Source organism: Pundamilia nyererei, unplaced genomic scaffold, assembly GCF_000239375.1.
Source record: "Pundamilia nyererei isolate P.nyererei 1_Seehausen unplaced genomic scaffold, PunNye1.0 scaffold00131, whole genome shotgun sequence".
NCBI lineage: Eukaryota > Metazoa > Chordata > Actinopteri > Cichliformes > Cichlidae > Pundamilia > Pundamilia nyererei.
The window spans coordinates 15,875-38,454 of record NW_005187532.1 but is presented as its reverse complement, the minus strand read 5'-3'; the positions used below and the strand labels follow the sequence as shown (position 1 = coordinate 38,454).

The 22,580-nt window shown below is 39.2% G+C and overlaps 2 protein-coding genes across 2 annotated transcripts in view; both read left to right on the top strand.

The window, feature by feature from the left end:
- LOC102207439 (zinc finger protein 585A-like) overlaps nt 1-7,722 on the top strand; it is an 8,646-nt gene extending 924 nt beyond the window's left edge. The window contains exons 2-6 of the mRNA XM_013913416.1: nt 348-490; nt 1,463-2,884; nt 4,529-5,221; nt 6,265-6,430; nt 7,164-7,722. Coding sequence (XP_013768870.1) covers nt 382-490; nt 1,463-2,884; nt 4,529-5,221; nt 6,265-6,430; nt 7,164-7,722 — 2,949 coding nt within the window. The 5' untranslated portion in view covers nt 348-381. The remainder of the gene's footprint in view (nt 1-347; nt 491-1,462; nt 2,885-4,528; nt 5,222-6,264; nt 6,431-7,163) is intronic.
- A 5,389-nt stretch (nt 7,723-13,111) lies between these two features.
- On the top strand, nt 13,112-19,948 carry LOC102214262 (gastrula zinc finger protein XlCGF57.1-like). Its single transcript, XM_005743376.1, has 3 exons — nt 13,112-13,345; nt 14,599-14,872; nt 17,581-19,948. The coding sequence occupies exons 2-3, from the start codon at nt 14,611-14,613 to the stop codon at nt 19,191-19,193; spliced, it is 1,875 nt and encodes a 624-aa protein (XP_005743433.1). The 5' UTR covers nt 13,112-13,345; nt 14,599-14,610; the 3' UTR covers nt 19,194-19,948.
- The last annotated feature ends 2,632 nt before the right edge of the window (nt 19,949-22,580 follow it).

The following is a 22,580-nucleotide window of genomic DNA, read 5'->3' as shown; positions in this document are numbered from 1 at the left end:
CGTCATGCATATAGCTTTCTAACTACACGCTGACTACACACACACACACACACACACACACACACACACACACACAGGATACCACCTCAGGTCCCAGCACATCTTTTACAGGGGAGACATAATCAGCTGTTGGAGCTCAGGTGTGTATCAGCCTCCCCTGACACGACACCATGAACCCACTGCTCCAGCCGTATGCTGCACCTGAGCCACAAACCACACCCCGCCACAGGATGTTTTACACACAGAGAGCTGACACAGTGTTTTTTATGCAAGTGATCAGTCAGTTATATCTGCACAGATATACAGTTGATATTAAAATACTGATGTCTGTTTAATTACACTTTCAGACATTTGTACCTGAAAACTGTCAGTGGAATAGAGATGCCTCAAAGAAAGAGCCATCAACTGGGTGACCTCCAAGGGCTGCTGCCCCCGATATCTGCACCAACCACATCAGACACGGCACCAACACAAGTTAGGACAGGTCTCGGTAAGACAGATATTTTTTTTCTTTTCTTTTAACACACTACTCTGATATGTAATTCAAATTTTTGTCCTTTCTGGATATCATTTAGGTTTTTTCCAGCACTGGGCACAATGGAATTTGGGAACCTGTTAAAAATGTGTTAATGTCTTCTCTTTTTTTCTTTTCCCCTCAGTTTTGTACATTTCAGTCAAGAGCCAGAGTGAACTACAGTTATCAATAAAGTTTAGTTGCCAAAACATGAAAGAAAAAACATTTCTCTTTGTGTACTGGACCACGTGTGACTGCAGTCATGGCTCAAATGCTGAGCTAATTAAGTCTTGAAGGATACTTGGGGGAAGGTGAAAGACACCTCCAGTACAGCGAGGTGATGAATTCATCACAGCATGTAGCTCTCTCCCGATCACAGCTTGTCCTTTGTTGATGAAGAAATTTTAAAACAGGATTCAGGACATCCCTACAGCTGCAACAAGTTACAATTTTTTCTCACTGGAAAATTTTTTTTAAAATATTAGTCAAAGATTTAAAAGAATTCTTGTCATACAAAGTGAATAAATTAAAGAGCTCCATGAAGAAATATCTAATAAATAAATACATGCAAATGTTTTTATATGAGGGGGTGGAGTATTTCAGTACCTGTCCTTCTGTTGTCTTCTTCCCTTCAGCCTTTTTTAAATATATTAAAATATTGTTCAGAAATATTGTCAGGCAGGATGATACACCTGTTTTAATGTGAGGTCATAGCTGGATTCATGGACTGGCAATGCGTTCTGTGGTATTAGTGTGTTATAGGATTACTTTTTGGGTAATGAAATCTGAATGGAGATGGAAACGTTTTAGTGATTTTTGATTATTAAATTATTATTGATTCTTTCTAAACGGGTGACAACTTTCAATCATATTTAAGCTGCTGGATAAAAGTGTGAATGTAGTCCCATCTATCCATAATATAAATGTGTGTTTCAATGTTGCCTGCAGATGTCCAGCAGATGTTGTTACTTAAAGAAGAGAGCTCAAGTCATGATCAGCAGGATTTGGTCCTCCTCCACATAAAGGAGGAAGAAGAGGAACTCTTGACCAGCCAGGAGGGAGAGCAGCTTCGTGGTCTACAGAAAGCTGATATCACCAGTTTCCCCATCACTGCTGTTTGTGTAAAGAATGAAGATGATGAAGAGAAACCTCACCTCCTACACTTTCATCAAACACCAGCTGAAGACAACAGAGAAGCCGAGCCTTCAACCAGCAGCTCAGTCAAACAGATTAAAGCAGAAGGTGATGGAAAGGACTACAAAGAGCCAGAACCAGCCACAAACCTGAATCCAAATAATAATTTACAACCCAATATTAATGTAAAACGTTCAGACTTGTATGAAGCTGATGATTGGCAGGAACCCCTGACAGAACCTGAACCTGAAAGTGAAGATAGTGAAGAGTCAGGTACAAATAGTGATGCCAAAAAGCCCTTTATCTGTTTTGAGTGTGGTAAGCAGTTTCTCCATGACTGGTCACTTCAGAGACACATCAGACTGAAGTCAGGGAAAAGAGCTTCAAACTGCGATGTCGGTGACAAAAGCTCTGGAGTGAACCAAAATGCAGATTCACAGGGGACAGTTCAAACAGAAGAGAAACCATTTGGCTGTGATGTTTGTGGACAAAGGTTTCAGCTGAATGTGAATCTTAAGGTGCACATGAAAGTCCACACTGGAGACAAACCATTTAGTTGCAATATCTGTGAAAGAAAGTTTAGACATCAGTGTAACCTTAAGACACATGTGAGAATTCACACCGGAGAGAAACCATTTGGCTGTCGCCTTTGTGATAAAAAGTTTACACAGAGTGTACATTTAAAGACGCACATGAGAAGCCACACGGGAGAGAAGCTATTTTTTTGTGACGTCTGTAGTAAAAGCTTTTCACGACTGAGGATTCTGAAATCGCACAAGAGAGTCCACACAGGAGAGAAACCATTCGACTGTGATGTTTGTCATAAAAGATTTTCACATCTAGGTGATCTGAAGAGACACAAACGCGTCCACACGGGAGAGAAACCTTTCAGCTGTAGTGTTTGTGGTAAAAGATTTGCACAGAGGATGCATTTCAAGACACACATGAGAATCCACACAGGAGAGAGACCTTTCGGTTGTGATGTTTGTGGCAAGAGCTTTAACTGTAAGAGAAATCTGAAGACACACATCAGAGTCCACACGGGAGAAAAGCCATTTGGTTGTAATGTTTGTAATAAAAGATTTTCACAGCCAGGAATTTTAAAGAGACACATGAACATCCACACAGAAGTTAGGAAATTTGTACCCGGTAAATCAAGAGGAGTCTATTTGAGGTTGCTCAAATCTAAACCAGCCACATCAGAAACGGAGCAGCTAGCCATCAGAAACAGACAAGGTAAGGGATTAACTTTCCTCATACTTTTGGTTAAATACCATTTAAATAACAATTTCTCCCAGTGCTGTTTCTTTAATGTATGACAGCACTTTCTTCAGGAAGGCTCGGTACCATGGTAATTTTTCCAGTGTCAGTGCCATTTAAGGTTTGGGACTTAGACCTAATTGAATCACAAATCCAAAGGGAATAGATTCATAAGTCAGATTAATGTGGATGTCAATGGAAGCACCAGTGAGACACAGTTTAGAAAAAGGCCAGCAGTGAAAATAATATTAACGATGTGCCTGTGATTCTGTGTGGACCCAGAAACATGTTTCCATAGGAGGAAATGACGTTTCAGTGTTAAGAAACCTTTTGCCAAATTTTAAATATGAGCAAACCCTAATGACAACAACGGCAGCACTTACTCTACAGTAAAATTTACACAGTAAAATTTGCTATGTCTGCCAAACTGATTTCATATTTTAAAATGCACAATAAAACAGAACAGCAGATTTACATTTTTACCTGTAGTCTGAGATGCCTTCGTAGACTATGTATGTATGTGTATTTGTATGATTACAAACACAAACGCATAGTATGCATGTAGCCACACCTGTAAAAGTGCAGAAATATCCATTTTTATATCCATCTAATAATGCAAAGCACCACCCAAAGCACAGCTACATTTAATACATTCATAAAGTGCTTCCCATCTGTGGCCAGGTTATAATCCCCAGTTAACCTAACCTGCATGGGTTCAGATTTTTTATCCTTCTTTTTCATTTTATTTTGTATCTTGTTCTGAACGCAGCCTTCTGATACTACCAGGTGCAGGTGATGTCCTTAAAACAATTTTAAAAAAGATAGTGGTATTTTCATTTGCAATTTGTATGTTTGCAGATGGCATTGTGATCATTGTGAGAGTAGCTACCAGGCGGAAGAGAGCATGGAGTGGTGGTCTTATGCTCTGAAGAGCAATATAATGAAAGGAATGTGTGAATAAGAAGGAGACATGGAAAGGTGAACCTGCAATGAGCACAGGTATTAAAGATAGATGAGTTTAAATACCTGGGGTCAGCCACCCAAAGGTGAAGAAGAGAGTGCAGGCAGGGTGGAGTGGTTGAAGGCAAGTGTCAGGGGTGATTTGTGATGGAAGTATCATTTGGAGATGGTGGGACTGACAAAAAGGTGGTAGACAGTGGAGGGATAGTGGATAAGCTGGACCAAGGATGCTGAAGATGGAGGTGCCAGGCAGGTGCAAAAGAGGAAGACCACAGGGGAGGTGAAGGAGGATGTGCAGAGGGGGTGATGTGACAGAGAAGGATGCTGGGATAGGGTGAGATGATCTTCTATGCACCCCTAAAGGGAGCAGCTGGAAGAAGAAAAAAAAGAAAATTGTAACAAAATATTTATTAACAAATGCATTTGATGCTATGTGATCCAAAGTTTGTTATAATTTGTAATCCAACAATGATTACTAGCTAATTAAAAGACAACTGGTGGAACCAGGGTAAAAGACTTGGTCCAGTTTTGTTGTTAAAATCCACAAAATAGATCAGCAACAATTTGTTGTTCATTTTATTTCATATATTAAAGCTGCTGAGGATATGTGTACTTACACCAGGTCTCCATAATGTGCATTTGTTTGAATGTATCCTGCAGCTATCCAGGTTGATGAAGGTGTTTCCTCAAACCCCAGTCTGGAGCAGAAGGACCCAAACCTCCTTCACATGAAGGAGAAACAGGCAAAACTCATCAGCAGTCAAGAAGGAGAGCAGCTTAATGGTTTGAAGGAGGCCAGCCTCTCACAGCTTCATCAAAGACTGACCAAGGACCACTGTGAGGCAGATGTTCCATTCTTTAGCTGCTCTGAGTGTGATAAACAATACCTCTACAAGCGATCTCTTCAGAGGCACAAGAAAAGTCATTCAGCAGAAAACTCTGCCAGCTGTTTGGTTAATAAGAAAGCTTCCAGACTGGAGGAAAATGTAGTTGACACAAGCAAGAAAATATTTGGATGTGATATTTGCGAACAGCGATTTCATCAAAAATCCCATCTTAAGACTCACATGAGAATTCACACAGGAGAGAAACCCTTTAGTTGTAATATTTGTGGAAACATATTTAGACATCAGTACAGTCTCGACAGACACATAAGAGTCCACACAGGAGAGAAACCCTTTGCTTGTGATGTTTGCAGTAAAGGTTTTTCACATCTGTGGGATCTGAAAAGACACAAAAGTGTTCACACAAAGAGCCTTCCACCCGAGGAACCCAAAGATCTTGATAAGGTGGCCCCTATTTCACCATCAGCTATATCAGAATTAGTGCAGACACAAGTCAAGAAGGATGTAGGTAAGTGAGATATTTGTGTTTGCTGGAGATTAAAGAAATGTAAACTATTTCCACAAAACTGTGTAAAAACTGCTTTGTCTATTCTTGCTGTTACATTACTGGCAAAGATTACAAAGGATTACTAACTTTTGCAAGATTAATTTTTGGATTCCTGCTTCCTATTGTTATGATAAAATTACCTCCTACTATAAGTCGGAGAACATCTTACCAAACTACCAGTTTAAAAGTGTTAATAAGATCTGTTAAAAACATTTGCAAACTGTGCTGAAAATTAGGCTTAAAAAACCCTTTTTTGTATGGAAGTTAAACCTTCTCCTCCCAAAGAGTCATTGGGTGTCTCGCTCTCTTATATTGTCTATTATTATTTGAAATATTAGAATCTTTAAAAAGTTCTTAAATTATACAGGTGTGTGTAAACAAGTGAATAGCACTTTACACTTAGTAATATTTATACCCTTTATTTATCTGCTTTGTTGTATTGCCAGAATACAGATAATTTCTCCTAAACAATTATGGAAAGATGGGAAGTCTGGGCTTCTCTGCTCAGACTGCTGCCCCTGTGTTCCAAACCAGCAGTGGAAAATGAATGGATAGATATTATACAATATTATATTAGAAAAGAAAAAATAGACATACCAATTATGGTTAACCCAGATGATGACCAATATAAAACTATTAAGATAGAATTAATGAAATTGATTTAAAAGAGCCTAGGGCTCATAAGATCAGAAAAATATTTATTAGGGGTATTTTAAAATGTTCAAACTCTGTTTCATGAAGGCATGGTGTCATGTATCGCACACACATTGATAAATATATATTCATATTCCATCCCTGCATCCATTTTCTTCCAGTTATCCTTATTTTCCTCAAATATAAAGCTATTGCTTTTGTTATGTGACCCAGTGGTTCAACTTCTATTGTCAAATGTACTCTTAACTGGCTAACTAATAACTGACCTGACTTTAACCAGCAAGTTAGAGTACATTTAATAATAGATCTTGAACTGAGGATGGTTCAAGATGGTTCACTGTTCCCTGCAGATGTCCAGCAGATGTTGCCAGTTAAAGAAGGGCTTCCTTGGACTCCAAGTTTCGACCAGCAGGACCCAGACCCACTCCACATAAAAGAGGAAGAGGTGGGACAGAAGCGTAACAGTCTGGATGAGGCTGATATCATCAAGTTTCCATTCACTGGTGAAGATGATGAGTTTGTGCAGCTTCATCAAAGCACAGGACAAACAGAGTCTCCAACCAGCTTCTCAGCTAAGGAGATTAAAGCAGAAAGTGATGAAGAGGATGGGGGAGGACCAGAACCAGCCTCCTACTTAGAACCAAATGTTAATTTACAAGCAAATGCTACTGGAAAGGCTTTAGACTTTCACCAGACAGACGTTGATGTTAAATGTCATGTGCCTCTTTTAAATTTTGAATCTAAAACTGAAGATGGTGAAAAGGGTTGGAAGGAGAATGGGCCATGTCAGTCAGAGGTAAATAGTGATGTGGGATGTAAGGCCGCTGAAAAATCCTTTAGCTGCTCTGAGTGTGGTGAGCATTTTTTCTGCAATCAGTCTCTTCAGCAGCACAGACAATGTCAATCGGGAAAAGGGAATTCCAGCTGTTTGGTCGATAAGAAATGCCTTAAAGTGAAGCAAAATGCAGAAGAGAAACTGTTTTGTTGTGATATTTGTGGACAAACATTCAACAAAAATGCAAATCTTAAGGTCCACATTAGCGTCCACACAGGAGAGAAACCATTTAGTTGTAACATCTGTGAAAAAACATTTGGGTATCATTGTAGTCTTAAGACACACATGAGTCCACACAGGAGAAAAACCATTTGGTTGTAGTTTGTGTGATAAAAAATTCTCACAGAGGATACATTTAAAGACGCACATGAGTGTCCACACTGGCACAAGACCGTTTGTTTGTGATGTTTGTAGCAAAGGATTTTCACAGCTCAGGATTCTGAAGTCACATATGAGCATCCACACAGGAGAAAAGCCATTTTACTGTGAAGTTTGTCCTAAAAGATTTTCAAAAACAGGGGATCTAAGGAGACACATGATTGTTCACACTGTGGAGAAACAATTAAAATCTGCTGATTGTGACAAACAATTCACACAGAGGATACATTTCAAGATGCACATGAGCGTCCACACAGGAGAGAGACCATTTTGTTGTGATACTTGTGGTAAAAGGTTTAATTGTAACAGAAATCTTAAACTACACAAGACCTTCCACACGGGAGAAAAACCATTTGTTTGTGAAATTTGTGGTAAAAGACTTAAGTGTGACAGAAGCCTTAAGATACACATGAGCGTTCACACAGGAGAGAAACCATTTGGTTGTGCTCTTTGTAGTAAAAGTTTTTCTCAGTCAGGTATTTTGAAGAGGCACATCAGAATCCACACAGGAGTGACACCGTTCAGTTGTTACATCTGTGGTAAAAGATTTAACTGTAAGGGGATTCTTAAGTTGCACAAGCGTGTTCATTCATAAGAAAGGCCATTTGTGATGTTTTTGGCAAAAGATTAAAGTCTAACAGCAATCTTAAGAACCACTTAAGAATTCACACAGGAAAGAGACCATTTGGTTGTGACATTTGTGTCATCAGATTTAATGAAGAGGGAAGTCTGAAGAGACACATGAGATGCTGTCATGTAATTGTGGGGAAAGATTTATGAAATTTCATAGTTCCGGTTTCAAAAGAAAATATGTAGATGATCTAAGCTGTGCAATTTTGGCTTTAGTTAAACTAGGAACTCGTCAGTTAAATAAAGTCTGCAGTAAGAGTATGGAGATGTTGCTTTCATGGTGTTAATCTGCTAGGAAGTCTACGCATCAGGTGCAGTGGCATGAAAAGTAACAGAGTCAAAGCAGGGAGGAATTCATTGTGGATCACTCACAGCATTTTGTTCCAGGAGACTGGGCTCTTTGTGAAACCAAAAAAACAGCATTTTTTAACTTAATTAATGTATCACTTTCTTTTAAAAGTCTATTTCAAATCTAGGTTTGGATGTGTTTTGATAACAAAATCATTTGGTTAGTTTTAGGCAAAAAACCAGGCCAGGTCAGGGTTAAAATCGACCCATTCACATAATTCTCTGGTAGAAAACTGTAGGAAGCTGTCACTCATATGCATTCTGACTGCATGGCTCCAGTGATTGTATGGATTGGAACAAATTAGTCTACAGATGCTTAGTTTGTTATGTCATCCAAAGGTTTGCTTCTTGGTGATGCTGCATGGTCACGCATGTAAACTGTTCTGGAACATAATCTAACAACCAAGACTGTCTGACCAGCACAGTTTTAATAAGTTTAACAGCCTCTGATGGAATAAAGAAAATATCTTGGTCTATAAACTCTGTTTTGTTACTAGAAACATTCACCCATGCACCATTTTACACAACAGTGGCATTTCCTGCTAATGGCAACATCATCTTTGTGAATTTTAAAATAATATTAAAGTGGAACAGTGGATAGACCTGTTGCCTCACAGGAAAAAGTTTCTGGGTTCAAATCTAGGAAAAAGATGGAAACTTTTTGTTCTACCTGGGCCTGCAGGACCTCTGTCCGAATGCTCCCCACCATGGTCCTACAGCAGGGGTGGGGAACTCCAGGCCTCAGGGACCAATGTCCTGCAGGTTTTATATGTGTCCTTTATCCAACACAGCTGATTTAAATGGCTAAATAACCTCCTCAACATGTCTTGAAGTTCTGCTGAGGCCTGGTAATGAACTAATCATTTGATTCAGGTGTGTTGACCCAAGGTGATTGTGGTGGAATTAAGGCACGGGGGGGACCACAGATCTGTGTTTTGAGTAGAGATGGCACGATACCACTTTTTTATGTCCGATACCGATATCATAAATTTGGATATCTGCCGATACCGATATGAATCCGATATAGTGTTTTTTTAATCAACAAAACTGTTTTTTAAATATCTTGCTGCATTTTGTATAAGTTCATACTCAAGTTTAAAACAACAACTACACTAAAGCTATTCTGTTATACCTGTATGCAAAAAAAAATATTTCATAGTTCAGCAATACTGATCAATCTAATAAACTTAAACCTACACCATCCTCCCTATTCTGGTATTTTAAAGAGTACTTAGCATAAATATTAAGCAACCTAACTAATAGGGTTCCAACTCCCAGCAACAACAAAAATAAATAAATAAAAAATAGGGAACCACCCCTCACGCTCCACCTCATGATGCTTAATCGACGTAATCAACCTTAATTTGATGCAGTGTGAAAAAAAATACACAGAAATCAATTCTTTTTCAAGAAATATTAAATACATTCAACTTCTTTCTTCAACAAAATTGCAGACTGCACAGATGGTACCTTCCCAAAGGAAAAAGTACTATAGCTTACTAGGGTATATTAGACTTAACAGTTACTATATACAATAATGGACTTCTATACATTTTACATCAGATTAAAACTTTGGGTATAAGATTCAGATAAATATTAAATAATTAAAAGCTAGACATTTTAAATGAGAATAAGAAAGAAAAGTATGTCTTTGTGCCCCCTTTTCCCTGTTAATGCCCTATCGGCCCCCCTGGCTAAACTTTGCTAGATCCGCCCCTGCACAGTTACCAGCGTAGAAAAAGATCCTCGAGTAGGAAGTAATATTAAATACATTCTAACAACAGCTTATCAAGCTTAAACGTGCTGCTGTTGTTTATCCACTGGTTTCCTCTTTCTGGTGCAAAGTGGGCCAAAAGCAAACAAGAGACAGGGACTCGCGACAGAAAAGCCGATCAGCTGATCGTTAAGCAGTTTCATGATTGAAGTAGCAGCCGGAGAGCGAGAGGCAGTCGCTCGTTAAGCTTAACGCAGGAATGCTTTACAAACATTCAGAGATGGACTTACACACTTGCTTTACTTCTCTCGGGGGATAACTTTGTCGGAGATTAAATGCCGGGTTGCTAGCGAAGCTCCACATGCTATCCAGACCACCAACAGGTCCTGCATGCCACAGCTGCTCTATCGCGTGATGCATACTGCTCCGACGTGCTAACGTTCTGAGGTGAGTTACGGCGTGTTGCAAGTTTTGTGAGGTGCTTTCGTGATATTTAATGGATCGATTACATTTTTTATTTTTCTCCGATATCCGATCCAGTAATTTAGGTCAGTATCGGACCGATACCAATACGTAATATCGGATCGGTCCATCTCTAGTTTTGAGCCATCTTTATTTAACATTTGTCACACCACCACATCAACCACCAAGCCCTGAGTCCCCGTGTTTTAACACGGTGGGTGTGATTGCGGGTGCCGTGCAGGTGCGTCCGCACGGCACCGCAGAACACGCCACACCACATACCCCCATCGCCCGATTGAGGCGATGTCTTATTCTGTGTGATGGATGCAAAGTAGAGCCAGAATTGCTCAATTAGTGAAAGAAAACATGAATCTTGGCACAAGTGTTCTTTTAAGTAGACAGAGCCATGGAGCCACCAGGTTCCTTAGCAACAGTTGCTAGGAAACTTAATTATCGTCACAACCTGATGCATCCTATCTGCTCTATTAAAGGTGGTGCTAGGTTACAGAACATCAAACCTTTATGCAGACATGTATTATAGGAAAACTCGTCAAAAATACAAACAGATGTTTGCTTTCCTGCTAAAGAAAAAACAATGAATTCATTTATATCACCATCTCCTTCATTAAAACATGTTTATCTTCAAATTAATATTAGAAACCATTTATACACGAGTTCATAATTGTTTTCATAATGTAACAAATTGAAGTTGTCTATTAGCCAAGTTGCCCTAGCAACCAGATTCGTGAAATTGCATAATGTGCAGTGCTGCCGCCTTCCTGATTTCTTACTTTTTTGCATATTTGTTACACTTAGATGTTTCAGATTATTAAGCAACTTTTAATACTAGACCTAGATAACAATTGTAAATACAAAATGCATTTTTTTTTTAAATTATGATTTTATTTATTAAGGAAAAAAGCTATCCAAACCTGACCCTATGTGAAAAGGTAATTGGCTCCTTAACCTGATAACTGGTTGTGCCATCACTGGCAGCAACGGTGCAGGGTTTTCCATCATGAACGACCTGTTTAAGATCACACCAGAGCGTATGTGATTTAAGTCCAGACTTTATCTAGAATTTCGGGTTCTTTTTGGTCAGCAGTGGTTTTCTCCTTGGAGCTGTCCCATGAATGCCATTTTGCCCAGTCTCTTTCTTTTTCTTGAATCATTAACTGAGGGCAGTAATGAGTAGTAGTTAGGGTCTGGGGATCAGCAGCGAAAAAAAACTATTCTATTCTATTATAATCTATTTTATTTTATTCTTTAAACAATCAGGAAGATGGCAAATACTTTGACACAGCACTGTATAGTGAAACCTGCACACTTAAGTTGTCCTCTTGTCAATAACAGGTACCATAGTGAAAGAAATTTTGAAACCAATATTTAACAGTATAAATGGGTAACACATTTGCAAAAGCAAATCACTGCTTTGGTTAGGATTGTCTACACAGTACAGTTTTGTAGCCTGCATCAGTTGAACGTAGTATATATCATGATTTACTGTACACTTTTGAGGCTTTATTTAAATTTTTTTTTTGGCTAATTTACAATCACAGATGTTCCTGATGTGCATGTGTTTGGGAGCAAGCTGGAGTAGCTGAAGGAGACTCCAGGGACAGGAAGAACGTGTAAACTTCTGCTAGGATCTCAACCAGGAATCTTGTTGCTGTGAGGCAACACTGCCAGTCCACCTCTGAGCCATCCCATTAACAACTGTTACTTGCTATCAAGATGATAAAGTACACAGGTCACCTACTCAACCCTGTGGTTCAAACCAGTACACTGAAATCAAAAGAATTCATTTGATTAATAAAATTTGAATTCATGCATCCCATGTCCTGGTTGCAAAGAAAAACATACTGCTTAGTAATCGTTACTATGCAATAACCAGAAACTCCTGGAATTGTCTATGATGATGATACGGTGAATGCATGGTTACATATTTTTTGCAGTTGGTTTGACTCAAGTTGAGACTGGAGTGAGATAAACTTGTTTGTGTATGTTTTTTCTTTCTTTTGTGGGTTTCTTTTCAGGAGGTGACACAAACATAGTCTGTTATATCATATTGTCCAAAGCTTTATTCAGCATTTTTTCTGTTTCTTTTTTACTATGTGCACAATGATGCTTTGCTTGTCCCTTTGAGTAACATTGTTGGTTATCAACAAAATAAAATACAAAAGAAAAAGGAATACAGTATTGGAAAGTAACCAAGTAAATTTAATTAAGTATTATATTTAAGTTCACTTTTTATGTTTTCTTTTTTGGCCGTTTCCTTTAGGATCTTTAGGGTTTCCATGGTCGATCATCTACCTGTCGCACCAACTCTCTGCATGTCCTCCTTCACCACATCCATGAATCTTATTTGAGGTCTTCCTCTTTTCCTCCTGCCTGGCAGCTCCATCTTTAACATCCTTTCTTTACTATCCCTCCTCTGTGCATGCTCAAACCATCTCAGACTCACCTCTCTATTTTTGTCTCAGTCAGGTTTTTATGTGCTTGATGTTATGTATTTCCATGTTAAAATACTGCACCTAACATTTAGTACAAACGTTTAGTTGCTAGTTTAGATTTAAAAGATATGAATGAACAAATTTAAATAGTACCATATTTTTTTATATGTGAAACTATCCAGCAGTATCTAAAATAATCCAGTGCATCACCAAATACAGTAGGAGTGTGGGCTTTAATGAGTCATCGTGACTTGGCAGTTTAATATGATTCTAATACTGACTATTTTTATACTTCCACCGTCATAATGCTGGTCATCTTCTATGATGACATAGCACGGGCGTAGGAACAGTCTGTTGTCTGGACTGTGTTGCAGGAGGGAAGAAAATAAAAGCGGGACTTGCTGTCATGTAGTTGGCCTTCTTGCTGCGGGATCGATCCTGCAGATAGATGCAGGAAAATCCTCGTGATTGATTAACAGGGAGCAAAGTTTCGGAGCGTCACAAACACAAACCTGGAGAGGCATCCGCCGGAAGCGGCTCACCCAGGTGGGCGTCAGTGAAGACGGACCGAGGTCAGAGTGACGCTGAAGCTGTCCGGGTCTGCTGCACAGGTGATTTATTCTGTCTGTGTGTGGATGCAGTTTGTTCTTTGGTAGCTGCTCATGTGCACGAGCGAAAACCTGCAGCAGGCAGCACATGTGCTCAGAGACATAACGTAAGGAGGAGACGTGGCACTCGGGAAATCCTGAGGAGAAGTCTGTGGGCGTGGTCGATTAAGCCAAATAATAATAGTAATAATAATGTCCTACCAATTTTATTAATCATTCCCTTCGACCTCAGTGAAAAACGTTATGCAGTCCGGGTGTGAAAGAGAAGTCAGATATTAGAGTGAGGGCGGAAGTGGCTCTGCTGAGGTGAAGCTGCAGAAAGAAGCAGCCCAACCTGTCTGCAATATGTTGTTTAATGCATGCATTATCACCTCATTACCAGTTTTATAAATAATAAATAGAAACATACATAAAGTGAAATTTATTACCCTGTAATGTCCTGCTGAAGAGATGATCCAGTTTTCCGCCTTCATTGAGATTTTCTGTGAGTCCGTTCTGTGCTGTTGCATTTTGGCGACATCTTATATTTAATACTGAGGTTAAGTGTCACAGCTAATCAAATAGTGCTGAGTGGATGACGGGTTTAATTCTGGCATGTTAAACCAATCGTATTGTTGTGTTTGATTGTACTGAGTACTCTGCATATTAGTTTAACCAGCTCTAACATACTGTAACTTTCACGTACTAAGACAGACTGGTGAATAGCTGCATTCACAGATATATGTTATGTAACAGTGCTTATTAATGTATAAAGTAAGGCATCTTTCTGTTATGGAGAAACTAAAGAAAGAACGAAACATGAATGCCGCTCTGTGTGCTCACTGCTGAGAAATCGCTGACCTCTGAAAGTCGACATACCTGACACAGACCTTAGAAACTCAGGTTTGAGTGTTTCCTTATTGATAGAGTGGGTGAGTTGACTCTGACTGATTCCAACATGCTGGCAATCTGCCTGCTTTCATGAATTTCATGACAGTTAATTGAAACCTTTCAACAATCTATGTGAGAGTCATCGCAGTCAGCAAGAATCAGAGCTGGACAGGTTTGGCTTCCAGCAGGCGACGGTAAATACTTACAGTCATTCTCAGATGGCAAAAATGTGTGCAGTGGCAAAAAAAACAACAACCCTTTTTTAAAATAATTTTGAGATACAGATATTTGTGTAATTAATTGTGTAATTACAGTTTCAAATCGTTATAGCTGCAATTTATGCACTGAGGACCTGTTTGAATGCACAGTGTGCATGTGTGTTTCAGTGTTTCCTGCAGATGTTGCAGACTGAGGAAGAAGTTCCCTGGAGCATGAGTCTGGACCTCGGCGATATTAAGGAGGAACAGGAGGATCTGCTCAATGACTCGGACGAAGCTGACTACATCAGGTTCTCAGTCACTGATGTTGCTGTGAAGAGTGAAGATGATGAAGACGGACCCCAGTTCTCACAGAGTAATCAGAGCCCAGCTGAAGAGAAAAACGAGGGAGAGCCTCCAGGCTTGTCTTCTTCTTCTTCTGCTGCTGCTTCACAGCTTGCAGGTATCAGGAATTTGGCTCATTTGATCTTGCAAACATTATTTTTGCAGTAAAAAAAATTAAAATAAAATTCCGCTCCCACGTCTGTTGGAGGTCTTTATCCTTCAAGCTCGGGTTCTCTACCAGAGGCCTGGGAGCTTGAGGGTCCTGCGCATAATCTTTGCTGCTGGAGATCTCGGATGTTGTTCCTGGGATTTAAAAAAGAGTCAGTAAGATTTAAAAATTCCTTTGCCATTTGCTTGTCAGGGCAGCACACGCGAATATTGAAGTCCCCAACAAAAAGGACATGATCATATTTTAGCATAATTTCAGCCAACAGATCAGAAAAGTCATTTAAGAAGTCCTTATTGTATTTGAGGGGTCTGTAAACCACAGCACAGAGCACTGTGTGAGAGCGCCCTAGCTCAAACACACTCAGTTCAAAGCTACTAGGTGATGTTGAAAAGGACAGTGGTTTACATTTATACTGCTTCTTAAAAACAACCGCTAAACGCTGTTCCTGTGCTGCCATCATTAGTGTCTCTGTGCTGTCTTTCAGTCCAACTTTGTCCAGCCACTGGTAGAATTTCTGGATGTTAGCCACTTCCTCTATCTGCTGGTGGTACATACCGTGTAGGGACCTGTCCTTCCGTGATGGTGCCTCCTCTTCCTCCTCTTTCTTGGGTTTTTGCTGTTTGAGGTGTTGTGGCCATCTTCTCGCCACCTTATGTACTTGTCTCATCCTGGACTGTGGTACTGACACTGACCAGTCCCCGGCCTCCTTTCTTCCGCTTAGCGTACTGTCTCTAGGTACTGTACTTGGGGTGAAACCCTCCATACATGCACAGTCTCATGTCTTTTGAGATCACCTAGTTGTGAAAATCTTTTATGACACACCCCACAACCAAAAGCTTTCTCGTACTGATGTAAATATCTTCATGATTAACTCTTTGAACAGGAGTTCTGATAAGACTTGTATTAGCTCTTTATATGTTTGCAATCATTTCATTTGATCTGTCTCCTGGTCAAATCCCACCCATACATGAATTAGAGCTGGGCGATAGAACGATAACGATATGTATCGCGATATAACTTTTTACTCGATAGAGAAATTAAGCTATCGCGATAGACCTCGCCGCTCTTGTCCTCTTAAAAAAAAAAAAAAAAAAAAAAGGTCAGCCAATCCAAATTAAGTAGCGCAGAGCCGAACCAATCACAGCCGCAGCGTCACGTCGCGTGACTTGTTACGTACAGCACAAGTGCCAAGCCGCACGTGTGTTTGTTTGGGAAGCAGCCAGCGGGTAATGGAGGAAATGAGTGTGCCGACTAGAAAAATCAACCGAGCGTGACCGAAGAGAAAACAGATGATGGTTCCAATGCCGGAGAGATTGTCGAACGGAAGAGCCATAGAAGTTCCGTAGTGTGAAGGTATTTCGGCTATTTCAAGTCTGACAAAAAGCAGAGTAGCGTGCACTGTAAATTGTGCCAAAAGCAAGTCTGGAAATACAATAAACTGGTGCATGCGTCACACTGTGCGCCACGTTATTGTTTCGGTGAAATGAATTTCTACAATACTGTTACTGTTAATTCTACTCTCTGCAGTGTTTAAATGCTTACATATACACACAGTTACTGTCCCTCCACACATACGACTGGGTTCTGCTTCTATGCCCCAGCTTTGTTTACTTTTTCCCACCGAGGCTTCTAGACTTCTGATTGGCCAACATTTCTGCACGGTTAGGAATCTAGCGCCACCTGCTGCTTTGGCATGTTCATAGCAGCGTTTTCCTTCATTTCTGCCTTTATGTGTGGACGGGAATTTTTTTAAAAACGAAAACAGTCTTTTGTCAGACTAAAGTAACTGTTAAAACTGTTTGAAAAGCTCAGCTATACAACAAGGAGAGATTGAGAATTTCCTTTTAGTTCTCAGTTTATTTGATATTGACAAAAGTTAGTCAGTTTTGTCTGTTCTTCTGTAAAACAAACTAAGATTTATTTTTAGAATTAATATTTTGTTTCTAAGTGGAATTGACAATTTAGTCTGTTTCGTTTGTTCTGTTTTGAAACTTAAGCGCTTTAGCGGCTGCCTTTTGTGTAGTTTGCAATATTTGCCTTTATTTATCTGAAAAAGTCTCATGTTCCTTAAGTACATCTACCCTGTTGAACTTATTATGGGAAATAAATATTTAAATAAAAACAAGCTGCTGATTATTTCACATTTTACTTGTGAGCAACGGCACATTTAAATCTTACAAATATAGTTATTTGGCTTATATCGTGATAGATATCGTTATCGCCTGAAATGAAAAAAACATATCGTGATATGAAAAAATCTCATATCGCCCAGCTCTAACATGAATATGAAAAGATATCTGTTCTGAGCTTAATAGTCCTTTTTTTCAATTGTATTTATTTTTTGTTACTCAATTGAAAGGCTAATATTTGAAGTCTGCGGATATCTTCAGATCAAATGTTATAATCTAAATATCTTACACATTTTATGGAAATGTATAACTTGATCTACATAGTCTTTCATTTTTTTAAAGCCCTTGTCAGTGTTTTGATGAAGCAATAAAGGTGAGATGAACATAATTACACAATTATTAATTTTACTCAGTTTCCAAGAAAAGTTGCAAAAAATATTTATATTGCTCTAAATATTAATAAGCGGTCCAAGAAAATGTGTCAGTACACAGTCACAGCTGTGCTTGTGTCTTTATTGCTCCCTGCAGATGTCCAGCAGATCTTGGTGATTAAAGAAGAGGTTCCTTGGAGCTCATGCCATGATGACCTCCTCCACATTAAGGAGGAACAGGAAGAAATCCTACCTGGTTGTGAGGGAGAACAGCTTAATAGGCCAGAAGAGGACAACATCACCAGGTTCCCATTAACTGCTGTTTCCATAAAGAGTGAAGATGATGAAGAAAAACCCAAGTTCTTCCAGGCAGAGCCTCCAACCAGCAGCTCAGCTAAGCAGATAAAAACAGAAACTGATGCAGAAGACTGTGAAGCAGCAGAAACAGCCTGGAACGCAGATCTGAACAGTCATATACAATCGAGGGCTGATGGAAAGGCTTCAGACTCTTATGAAACTGAAGTCAGTATTGATGATGACGATGATGAAGACGACGATGATGACTGGCAGGAACATTGGTCGGATTCTGAACTTGAAACAGAAGACAGTGACAGTGGCTGGAAGGAGAGCGGTACTGATGAGTCAGGAGTAAAAAGTGATATGAGAAGGGAGTCAGCAGAAGGGTCTACCAGCTGTTTGGTTAGTAAGAAATGTTTTAGGGTGAAGCAAAATGCAGAGTCACACATGACAGTCCTCACAGGAGAGAAACCATTTGGCTGCAATGTTTGTAAAAAAAAATTTAGAGATCTCTACAACTTTAATAGACACATGAGAGGCCACACAGGAGAGAAACCGTTTAGCTGTGATGTTTGTGAAAAAAAATTTAGAGATCAGTATTATCTTAAGACACACATGAGAATCCACACTGGAGAGAAGCTTTTCACGTGCAGTGTTTGTGACAAAAGATTCACACAGAGTTTAAATTTCAAGACGCATATGAGAATTCACACGGGAGAGAAACCATTTAGTTGTGAGTTTTGTGGGAAACGGTTTAACCAAGAGGGAAATCTGAAGATGCACAAAAGACTCCACACAGGAGAGAAACCATTTGGTTGTGATTTTTGTGGCAAAAGATTTCACCAAGAGGGAAATCTGAAGATGCACAAATCACTCCACACGGGGGAGAAACCGTTTGGTTGTGGAGTGTGTCATAAAAGATTTTCACAACTAGGTGATCTCAAAAGACATGAGACTGTGCATTCAGTGGACAAACCATTTAACTGTAGTATTTGTGATATAAATTTTACCCAGAAAAAGTATTTCGAGAGACACATGAATGTCCATTCAGGGGAGAGACCTTTTGGTTGTGATGTTTGTGGTAAAAGATTTAACACTAGGCGAAATCTTGAGATGCACACCAGAGTCCATACAGGAGAGAAACCGTTTGGTTGCGATGTTTGTAGTAAAAGATTTTCACAGATGGGAATTTTAAGGAGGCACATGAAAGTTCACATGGCAGAGAGACCATTTGGTTGTGACATTTGCAATAGAAGATTTAACAATAAGAGGAATTATGAGACACACATGAAAGTCCACACAGGAGACAAACCATTTGTTTGTGAAGTTTGTGGCAATCAGTTTGCACAGCTAGGAATACTGAAGAGACACATGCTAATTCACGCAGGAAAGAAACCATTTGGTTGTGACGTTTGTAAGAAAAGATATTTACGAGTAGAGGATCTAACAAGACACCAGAGTATCCACACATAAGAACATTCAGTTGTTCTTAATATGGTGAAAGATTAAAATGTAAAAACATTTCAAGACATACCTGAGGGAAATCGTTTTGTTGTGATCATGTTAAATACCACCCTCTGGTTGTGATGAAAGATTAATGAAAATTTGTTGGGGGTTTTTTTAATTGGAAATTTTTACCATGACCAAATCTGTGTTTACTGTATGACAGTTACATATGTTAAATATGCAACATTGTTCAAAGCAAAGCTATAGTGGGAACTGATCTGGAAATACATACAGTATTTTCAGTGTTAACTTTAGGGACGAATGACCAGAGCCTTTATTAAATCATACTAGAAACCTCTAGCTATAGGTTAACTTGAATACACTAAGAGTGTACTCACACTGGGTGATCAGCTAACTTCAATGTGCTCGGGCTGAGATGTTCAGAACAACTGAAATGTGCTTGGACCTGTAGCAAAGCACAGTGTGAGCTCACCGTAAGGCTGTTAGTTCTCAGCATTAATAATGGCAAAGAAGCTCTATTAACATTAAATTTAATGTCGAATCAGTGACTAACATAACAATGTCAAATTGGCCTCGCCTGATTTCACCATGTCCAGATGTCCAGATAAATGTTCGCTTTGTTGGAAACTTTCTGCCTGGTTTGCTTAGAAAAAATAGCAAATATGACTTTGATTTATGCAGCTGTCACTTTAAAAGCAACAGGACATGTTTGGAAACACCGTTCATGAAAATAAAAGCTCTGTATGGGGGTTGAGGAGCAGAGCAGAGCACAATGAAGAGCTTTTTTTTTTCAGTTGTGATATTAAGCATACGACTTTAAATTAAATGTGATGCAAAGCGACTGCCGACTGTCTAAGAAATGTAGAAAAGTGATATAAAATATGAAATACAGAAAGTTAATTGCATGCAGTTGAAGGCAAACATTTGCATTCATAAAATGTACTCTGATATTAATCAAGTCACAGCTATATAAACACATCTAACTAATATAAGACACAAACACTCCTGTAGCAGAAGAACACAAGATGATCACTGATGTATAATGTTTACACATATAAATTGCTGATATGTGATAGTCTTCTTTGTTCTATGTGTAGCAGTCATCTGACTTGTGTATGCACACAGGAGCTGTGAAACATGCTCTCCCTGTGTGCGCTTCTAGGGAGAAGGAGGAGATTCTTCTGTGGTTTGCTTGAGTAAATCGCTAAAGTTTTGTTTGATGATGAATTGCAGACATTGTGCTTTAAACGCTGAGGGTTTCTCTTACTTTGGCCTTTGTTATCAGGCCTTCACAGACCTTGTTCGGTTTCTATCTGATCCCGTTTCAAAGGTTCATTAAATAATATAAAAAATACTTTGGAGACTCAAAGTCTTTTATTTGGTTTCAGCTTTCCACCTCAACATTTATTATTTCTCCACACTGAAAACACAGAGAAGTCAATCAGAGACCAGGTTAGAAAATGTAAGTGAACCACTGCAGCAGTGACTTCTAGAAAAGCCTCTTGTAGACAGACGTTCCAGATTTTCAGAGAAACATATAAGATCATTTGAAAAAGCTGCAAACCAGCAATTTCAAAAGCAGTCTGGATTTTAATTTAAAATTTGTGGAGTGTCTAAAAGGAACACCTCATGCCTTTTAGAGAAAAACATTTACCACTCTGCTGTTCATAAAATCTGCATGATTAGAATAGGTTTTACTTTGTTACATATCTATTTAGTTTTTTTTAAATCTCATTTTTCTTTTGCTTTTTTTGCTTAAGTTTGACTTGTTTGTTTCTTGCTGACATCTGATGACAGTATGAGAACTTCAGGTCATAGAGGTAGATAGACAAATGTAGGATGGCAGTGCTGTTGGATTTTTACAGTAAAAGAGAGGCAGCAGAATCTATGACACTGTTCTTTGTCCGTTTCCTTTCCTTGGATGAAACCAACTACATAAATAAATAAATAAAATATTATATTATATTACCTGTGTATAGTACTCGTTCATGGTGCTGCTTTTTTTTTTTATTATTTGGACTTTTGAAAGCCACTTCAGTGTCAATACCATTTTCATCAAAGATGCACTCAGGTCTGGGGACTTCAATTCTGTTTGTTTTACACAGCACCAAATCACAAGAACAGTCACCTCAAGGCGCTTTATATTGTAACGTAGACCCTACAATAAGACATACAGAGAAAAGCCAACATTCATGTGACCCCTATGAGAAAGCAGTTTGTCGACAGTGGGAAGGAAAAACTCCCTTTTAACAGGAAGAAACCTCCGGCAGAACCAGGCTCAGGGAGGGGGCATCTGATGCTACCAGTTGGGATGAGAGAAGGAAAACAGGATAAAGACATACCGTGGAAGAGAGAAAGAGATTAATAACAAGTGTGATTTAATGCAGAGAGGTCTATTAACACATAGTGAGTGAGAAAGATGACTGTAGAAGAAATATTGCAGCATAACTAAGGTAGGATTCAGGGTCAAGCAAGGCAAAAAGGAAAGTTTGAAGCCTAATCCTAAAAGTAGAGATAGGGTCCGTCTCCTGAATCCAAACTGGAAGCTGGTTCCACAGAAGAGGGGCCTGAAAACTGAAGGCTCTGCCTCCCATTCTACTTCTAAATACTCTAGGAACAACAAGTAGGCCTGCAGTGTGAGAGCGAAGTGCTCTAGTGGGGTGATACTATGAGGTCATTAAAATAAGATGGGGCCTGATTATTTAAGACCTTGTATGTGAGGAGCAGGATTTTGAATTCAATTCTGGATTTAACAGGGAGCCAATAATGGGGAGGCAATATAGGAGAAATATGCTCTCTCTTTCTCGTCCCTGTCAGGACTCTGGCTGCAGCATTTTGGATTTACTGAAGGCTTTTAAGGGAGTTTTTAGGACATCCTGATAATAATGATTTACAGCAGTCCAGCCTAGAAATTATAAATGCATGAGCTAGTTATTCACTCTAATACAGGATATTTCTAATTTTAGAGACATTGCGCAAATGGAAGAAAGCAGATTTTATTGTAAAAATAAATGGGGGGCTAGCAAAAAAGCTTGGGAACCACTGATCTCTAAGTGTTTCGTTCACTAGCAAACTGACCGGCCACTTTGTTAGGTTCACCTGTTCTGCTGCTCATTAAAGCAAATATTTAATTAACCAGTCATAAAGCAGCAACTCACTGCATTTAGGCATGTAGACATGGTCAAAATGACCCGCTGCAGATGAACCTGAGCAACAGAATAAAGAAAAGCAGTTTAAGGGATCTTGAAGGTGATTGTTTGGCTTCTTAGTAACAGCTGAGAGTCAAATGTCACCTACCTGAGTGTTGTTACTGAGCATGTCCATCACCTCATGACCACAGGGTTCCTATCTTCTGATGGCTGCTCCCGACATGACATACACCATGTCACAAGG